This window comes from Miscanthus floridulus, chromosome 19 (genome assembly GCF_019320115.1).
Source record: "Miscanthus floridulus cultivar M001 chromosome 19, ASM1932011v1, whole genome shotgun sequence".
NCBI classification, from domain to species: Eukaryota; Viridiplantae; Streptophyta; class Magnoliopsida; order Poales; family Poaceae; genus Miscanthus; species Miscanthus floridulus.
In genome coordinates, this window is record NC_089598.1 from 7391411 (window position 1) to 7400082 (window position 8672).

Below are 8672 nucleotides of genomic sequence, written 5' to 3' on the forward strand. Positions count from 1 at the left end.
GCTTGTGCCTCCTCCTCGACCGGAGGTGCCCGCGAGCGGCGGCGGTGGATCTTGACGGGGATGGGGAAGAAGGGAAGGGACGGGGCCTGCTCATGATGCGCCGTCGGATTTCCCTCGACGTCGGGCTGCTCCACCTCCGCGCCGGTTGATCCGCCTGGGAGACGGTCGCTCTGCCTCGACTGCTCTGCTCCAGTCCGCGCCGACGCCGGCCTGCTCCACCTCGATGCCGTTGGCCTCCACCTTGGTGCCACGCGCGGAACAGAGGAGGGTGGGGGCGCCTCCGTGTGGGACTGAGGAGAAGGGGAGGACGGGTGCGGTAGTGGGGATGTGTTGGGGATGGGTGCGGCTATGGGGATGCGCTGGGCTTGGGGACGACGGACGAAGCGAAGCGATAAGGCAAGGCTGTAGGCCTGCACCTTTCCTCAGTGGGACCCATGGTCTAAAACATCACTTTTCATGGGACAATCTCTCCACGCCAAAACAACAATCTTTTCAGGACGGTGTGGGAGTACACCTTGCCTCTATATATTGACTGCCTCCAGGAGATTGGATCTGCAGATTTTTGACAGTGACAAAGTTACTGGATATCGTGGCGTCAACGTCGTCACAAGTTACCACTAAAAGAATAATTAGCCAAGAATGTGAGCGCCTCTGGTGGGTCGTGTGGACAAATTCTACCACAACAAACCAAAACAGCTTCACTCTTTACACTATCTATAGATATATATACTTGAGAAAAAGTGGGGAAAATGCAGTATTGGGAAACCTGGCCAATTCCATAATTTCTAAACAGTATAAGCTTTATATTTTCTTTATGAGGATGGGAAATTAAGTGAGGTGGACATGTGAATGAGAAAGCAGATAGGTGCAGCAAAAGTGTGGACAGATGCTGTACTACTGTACGTAGAACAATGCAATGCAAGCTAGGTCCTAGGTGCATTAATCCGGACGGGTTATTGGTCTGTTAGGGCAGCTTCAACAATCGGCTTTTAAGCTGGCTCTAAGCTTTTTTCTTATATTTTAATAGAAGAGAGAAGTTACTCTCTCTCTCTCTCATGTGCTACAGTACAGTCTAGAAATTTTAAGATAAAATAAAGGAAAACATAAAAGACGCATGTACTCTCATTTTATTTATCATGAACATGATTAATAGTGATTGATTGATAAATGAAAAGTATTTAATGTAAAACTGGTTTTTGTCCTCTAAAATGCATTATATTTTAGGACAAATTTTGAATGCTAGAATGCACTATATTACAGGACTGAGGGAGTAGCTCTTAATCAAGAGCTAAGCTCTTTCACACATTTCAAAGTTACGTGAGACTGTCACGTGGGGCTATCCATATTAAAATCTATGTGCTAAAAGTTAGCACTATTAGAGAAATTGGCTTAGAGCTAGTAACTAGCTCTAACCATTGCGGGTGCCCTTAGGACAGCTCCAATAATCGACTTTTAAGCTAGCTCTAAGCATTTTTTTTTCTTATTTTAATAGAAGAGAGAGAAGCTAGCTCTTGCGGTTATGTGAGAGTTCCATACTGTGAGGCTATCTATGTTAAAAGCTATGTGCTAAAAGTTAACACTATTGGAGAAGTTGTCTTAGAGTTAGTAACTAGCTCTAATCATTCTGGGTGCCCTCATTTGGTCGACACTTAATTATAATTAGTTGCGTGATGCTTTCAAGATTGCAGGGCAAATACATTTTCCTGTCGGAGCATTTATTTATAAATGAATAAATTGTTTCATTATCTCGAGTTTTTTTTTTTTGACAACATTTCATTATCTCGAGTTGAATGTTCGTACGTCCCTACTGTGTGTGGCCAATCGGCGTCCATTGCATGCTGGACGCAGATGACAGGAGACCAAGAGGAGCTACTAGCTTAGCTGCCAGCGATGCAAATTGAAATGGTGTCGCAGTCCTAGCTTGGACCACAATTAGCAAGTTGCTGGGAAGCCAACAGGCCCACCGCCCGGAGGGATCCATCCATATATGTACAAGGCGAATAATTCATTGGAATATATATGCACGCATGATGCGTAGCACCACACCCAAATATATATACACTTTGCAGTTTATTATTTTGCTGGAAACCTCAAAATGCATCTTTTGTATTTAGAAGTGTGCTTCAGTATTTTAATTCATTATTTGATCATAAATCCATTTGACGCATGTTCTTTACTGTTATTAATTCGATCCTCACCTTACCTTAACAATCTTATATTTAATCAAATGGTAGCAACCTGATGTTATATACTATATATGACATAGTACCTACGTTACTTTGATGTGACAAAATTTGATTTGAAGCAAATAGAGTTGGGAAGGGACCGACAGAGGGAGCTAGACAGTGCCTAGGTACCATAGAATTTATTTCTGGGCATGTGAAGGTGACCACTGCATAAGCATAACAAGTGTCTCACAAAGCATATATAGGCCAACTTCTAAAAAGGCATCACTTTGCAGCAAAAAACAGTTAGCAACAATAGAGTGTGAATGATTCCTGCTAGCCTCCACATATCCAATATACTCCTAGTTGAAGTACTTTTGAACCCCCACCTCCCTCACAAAACCCTACCTTCAAATTCTCCTCCATTTGGGAGTACACACACAAAAGCTATGCTATGTATGTATACACTCTTTAATTAGTAGGTATATGTATTTATGTGGTAAGGATAGCCACAAGGAAGGAACACATGCATAGCTACTAGTACGCTTGAGGTAGCATCTTTATTTGCAAGTTCTAGTCTTTAAGTCATATATAGAAAAAAAGGTGGTCAATCTAGCTAGCTACAAAAGCTAAGCATAGCAGTGTGTGTGCGGTCACTCTCTTGCTCGCGGCCAATTGATCCAAGTTAACTGTGGTGCGACCGGCGGGTGGCGCGTGCGCCGATCGTCCATGGCCGTCCACCATCCGCACCTCCTCGACTTCTCGCCGCCTCCGAACACGGTGGGCATGGAGGCGCCCCCACCCCACTTCGACCACGACCAACACCACCTCCTCGGGCTCCATATTGACGGCAACGGCATGCCCTTAGGAGGAGGCGTGCCTCACCGCGTCCTCGCCGACGACGCGGTGGCGGCATGGGCGCCGCAGGCCGCGGTCTCCCTCTCCCTGTACAACTACGACACGTCGGCGGGAGGGTCGTCGTCGTTGTTCGGCCATCACGAGCCACAGTTCGGCGCCGTGCCCCCGGCGGCGTCGTTGGCACTACCTATCCACCACCAGCTGCCGACAACGTCGAGCATGCAGCAGCCGTTCCAGCTGAGGAGCTCCAATTTCCTGGGCCCCGTGCAGGATCTGCTGACCGAGTTCTGCAGCCTGGAAGGGGACCTTCACGCCATGGACAAGAGAGCTCCGAAAGCAGCAGCTGCAGGCAAGTGGGACGACGTGGAGACGTCGTCGTCTTCCTCTGGCCTCTGGGGCCACCCGTCTCTGAGCTCCATGGATCTCTTGGAGCTTGAGAGGAGGAAGGCCAGGCTCTTGTCCATGGTTGAAGAGGTAGGCTATAGCTAGCTGTACATGTGCACGGTCTTTTACTCTTACATACATATATGCATGCAGCAAGCAATTCCTGTACTACTTTTTTTTTTTGCTTCAATTGATACCATTGAGGTAATTTTTACTTTACCATATATATCTAATAAATAGTAGTACTCCTGCTTAACACCGCATATATGGTGCATGCATACCTTTTTTTTTTTTGCAGTTCCATCCAGCTGCTAGATTTTTTAATTTCAGTTATTATTGTAGTCGTCGGTTCTTGGACCATTATTGTTAATCACTGTTGCCTTTTGATGAGTTCTTGGTCACAACTCATGTTACGTTCCTCGAAAGGAATCCACACATGTCGACATTGGGAAATAGTGGAAGGCTAGTGACACAGCCACTATACATGTACTTTCAGAAACTTCTGTTCTGATTTATCGCCTAGCTTTTCACCCCATTCAGAGGCATCTTGCTTTGCTATCTCAGACAAGACTAATATACTAGCTCCTGATGTGTGTCATGTACTGCTTTTATTTGATGCCTCCTCTTCATTCCCCCAGGATTATTCTTCCTTTATCAAGTTACATACATAATCCATATATTCCCTACTACAGCAATTGTCTGTCGTATTTATCTTCTCAAAAAAGAAAAATAAAAGGATTACCCCTACTAAAAAACTTTAATTAATTATTATATTGTGTTACCTACCAACTAATAACCTAAAAAAAATATTTATCTGTCGTTGAAAAACACGTCCCCTAGCAAAAGGTGTCATTTTTCTTCTTTTTCTCAATAAGAAAGCGATGTATCAAATGACCTCCTAGAACCTTATTAGCATCGATCTGATCAACTAGACAACTACTATGAATTATTATACTCAATTTAGCATTTTGGTCAATTTTATCTACACTGTGGATGTGTATATATAAAGTATCACAAACATATGCAAACCAATGAATCATGCATGGTCAGGTGGACAGGCGGTACTGGCGATACCGTGAGCAGATGAGGGCAGTAGAGGTGTCGTTCGAGGCGGTGGCCGGAGCCGGCGCGTCCCAGGTGTACACGAGGCTGGCGCTGCGCGCCATGTCGCGGCACTTCCGGTGCCTGCGGGACGCGCTGGTTGCGCAGGTGCGCGCACTCAGGAAGGCCATGGGGGAGCGGGACGGCGGCGGCGGTGGCGGGGCTGCGACGGCGGCGGGCGCCACCAAGGGCGACACGCCGAGGCTCAAGGTGCTGGACCAGTGCCTGCGGCAGCAGCGGGCGTTCCAGCACCCCGGCACCATCGAGAACTACCCGTGGCGGCCCCAGCGCGGCCTGCCGGAGAGCGCCGTCGCCGTCCTCCGTGCCTGGCTCTTCGAGCACTTCCTCCACCCGTACGCCGTCGTCCCTTCCTCCCGCTCTCTCTCTCTCCATTCATCACTCCATAGTTTATTATTTCCATATATCTTTACCGATTCATTCAGATTAATTATATTAACAACCACGCGCAGTAATTAAATAATTAAATCAATCGATCTGATGATGATGAACTGATGCAGGTATCCAAATGATGTAGACAAGCACATTCTGGCGCGCCAGACAGGATTGTCAAGAAGCCAGGTAATAATTCGTAGTATTTGCTAAATTTATGCATGGTCCATGTGCCTTCCAATTCCATCATCAGCATATGTACAGTTACTGGACAGCCACGTACTTTTTCTAACAGTTCGTCAGGTACAAGATGAGCTAACCAGCAGACATATATATAATAATGTGCTTAATTCACACACTGCTTGTTATGCACTACACCTAACCACCACTTGTATCTGTCCCTATTATGAACGTGTGGACTAGATTTCAGTTTTTTTTTCCTTTCCACATCTTCAATTAATACTTGATGGAACCGGTTACATATATGTCGCCACTGTCTACTACTTAGGTTGCGTAGAAGAGAGAACATAATCTATGTCAGAATCTACCTGCTTTCATATGTTTTCTCAAAAAAAGGATGTGAATGAATAAATAAAGGGTAAATTTCTCTTGATAAATTGCTTCTCAGGTTTCCAATTGGTTCATCAACGCTAGGGTGAGGCTGTGGAAGCCAATGATAGAGGAGATGTACACGGAAGAAGTGAACCAGAAATCAGACACGAGTCAAAACCCTAGCGGTGGCAACATTGGCGGTGGAGTCGTCGTCATCAAACCTGAGCAGATGAACACAACGTCGGCGGCCACCATTGGAGGAGATCATAGCCACTTCCGAGCTAGTGCTGGGAACCCTAGCAGCTCCATGATTGCATCCTCCATTTTGACTGCCGGCGGCGGCGACCATGTGTTCAGTAGTTATCCGAGCATGCACGGGAGCCACGGCAGCGCCGTGTCGCTTACCCTAGGGCTCCAACAGCAGCCGTTTGCGTCGACGATGATGCACCAGCGACCATTGATGTTGCAAGGTGACGAGCAAGAGCCGGTGCTGCCGTACAGAGACCTTATGGGGTCTCAATTGCTGCATGATTTCGCAGGGTAGCTACAGGCCTACTAGGAGGGGTGGTTAAGTTTAAGAGAGGTAAAATTTGTTTTTATTTCGTGACTAAATTATATATAAAACACACACAAATTGGTTCCTAGCTAGCTAGCTTCAAGCCGGTTAAATCATGCATGCTGTATTTAATTTCTCGAGCAAGCTGCTATACTCATTCAAGTAAAGCACACGAAACGCCAATGTATAGGAGAAGCATCATGTTTGGGAAAAGGTATATATTTTCTGAATGAGGAAGTATTTATTAGTGATAAGGGAATTATTATATTTGGCATTGTCTTTTGACACAAGATTTATTTAGGTAATTCATCTTACCAAACATTTTGTTATTTATTAATATTTTTGTGATTGTTTGAGTTGTGTAAATGGTGATATGGATAAGTTTTATTCACTTCTAGCAAGTTTTGTCAGAAACAACAGTGCAGGGGGAGCAAATCTCTACTGACAGTGAAACACTTGTCCAAGAATGCCATCAAGTCTGAAAATTCAAGATATTGTGTATCCATGATCCACTTGTATCTCCAAAGAGTAGGGATGAAAACGGTCGGGAAAATGTCTTAACCATTCCTGCTCCTGTATTTTTTGGCCGGAAACGGGAACGGGAACGGGAAGGCCGGACGGGAAAATGAATCCGGTATTACGGGATATCGGGAACGAAATATTTCGAACGGGAACGCGTCGATTACGATCGGGAAGCGGTAACACAACGGAAACATCGATATATGTAACCACTGGAAACAGTGAGCTCGATGCAACAATAGCAACCATGAATAATCCATATGCAAACAATAGCAAACAGTGAGCTCGTCAGAATATTTATGCAAAGAAAACTACAGAACTACCAAAAAAAGAAAATAGAAAAGAAAAATGAACAAAGGGCCAAACCTTGCTGCTCCTGTGCTCCATGCGTGAATTCCTGGGCCAAGCATGGAATGATGGGCCGCATGCTCCTTGCCTCCTCTCTTCCTGGGCCAAACCTGGCTTCCTGGGCCAAACCTTGCTGCTCCATGGGAAAAACGGGAATTTCCCGCGGGAGGTTTCCCGGACAAATACGGGATCCGCTAATTCGGTTGGGAAATCACTCTAACCGATTTCGATACCGTATTCGCCGAATTTTCCCGGATTTCTTCCCGAATCTGTTTTTCCCGAGAAAATGATATCCGGTCGGGAATTCTGGTATTCGGTAACGGTCGGTACGGGAATTTCCCGTTCCCGCTTTCATCCCTACCAAAGAGAATATCTATAGTAACCTGATCCTAGACTTCTAAAATCTAGCCAAAGGATGACGACTTTTGTTGGACTCGTTAGACAATAATCATTTAGGATTACGACTTAGTGTCTATTATCTAGAAACTTATTGATAAGTTCAATAGAGGAATTTAAGAGGGAAATTGGCCTAAAATCTCCAATTAGCTCAAGGATTGCTTTTTTGGTTTTAAAGTAATGTAAGAGGAACAATATTATACAAACAAATATTCTCTTCCGAAAAAGCATCATAGAGCTTGTAGAATCCCTTGGCTATAATTGTCAATATTTCTTGAGTAAATCACTATTCAAGCCATTAGGTTCTAGATATTTATTAGAAGGAAGGTTTCCCATTATTCTTTCATTTTATTCTTTGGTGAAGGGTAATTCTAACACTACTGGAAACCCAAATTTTCCTGCCGGTGGAAAACCGACACAGAAATAGCTAAAACCGACAGAAAAATTGGAAAATCAATTCCCCTGTCGGTAGACCGACAGAAAAACACCGACAGAAATAAAGCGATAGAGAAATAGATTTTTTCTGTCGGTGTAAAAATTTCCCTGTCGGTACTCCAATTTTTTTGTCGGTGCGGCGTCGACAGGATAATTATTAGACGTCGACAGGAAATTTTCGGACCACCAGGTCTGGAATTCTATCCCTGTCGTAACTCACCGACAGGAAAATTAGTGCCCACCGTCAGAAAAAAAATAACTTGCTTCTGTTGGTTCACAAAACAATGCACTAGCCAATTGAAAAAATTTAAATCCATAAAACAATCTTAAATTTAATATGGATCATTCATATATCTGGAAAACTCAACAGATCATATTACACAGGGCACAAATGGCTAAATTCAATAACAAGTATAAAACAATCGATCCATGTCGATAAATACTAGGAAAACTCAATAGATCATATTACACACGCCGCTGATGTTTCAGTACATCAATAATGCTATGTATACAAAGGTTTAGCCTATTTTGTACTACCAGCCTTTCAATACTTGCATCAGCAGGGTTCTTCCACTTCAACAAAACCTGCAGTGAAATATTCTGTTGTTAGAGATCTTGCAAATGCCATGGGACTTTAAGCAAAACTGATTTACTTCTACCAAGCAGGAACAAAAAATCATTCAAAAGAGAAAAGTACTAAACTGACCTAATCATTCAGAACAAAAACATTCTACCATCTCTAACAAAAAATTCATTGCAGAGTGTAAGTTTCTATTCTTAAGCTGGGCAAATTAGCTAACTAGATAGACAATTATCAGATCACTGGATGGAAATAAGAAATGGTCGAGCTGTTTGGTAACCTTACTAGAAACTTGCTTTTGCTGGCAAGATTAATGTGCTGCCTGTTTGGAACCTTTGCCCAAGAGATGTCACACAACACTTTGCCCTTTAGGTGAGATTACTATTAT

The 8672-nt window shown here is 43.9% G+C and overlaps 1 protein-coding gene across 1 annotated transcript; it reads left to right on the forward strand.

The window, feature by feature from the left end:
* The first annotated feature begins 2467 nt into the window (after positions 1 to 2467).
* On the forward strand, positions 2468 to 6275 carry LOC136527647 (homeobox protein BEL1 homolog). The gene is made up of 4 exons (XM_066520438.1): positions 2468 to 3497; positions 4458 to 4861; positions 5027 to 5087; positions 5527 to 6275. The coding sequence occupies exons 1-4, from the start codon at positions 2895 to 2897 to the stop codon at positions 5992 to 5994; spliced, it is 1536 nt and encodes a 511-aa protein (XP_066376535.1). The 5' UTR covers positions 2468 to 2894; the 3' UTR covers positions 5995 to 6275.
* Positions 6276 to 8672: the final 2397 nt, after the last annotated feature.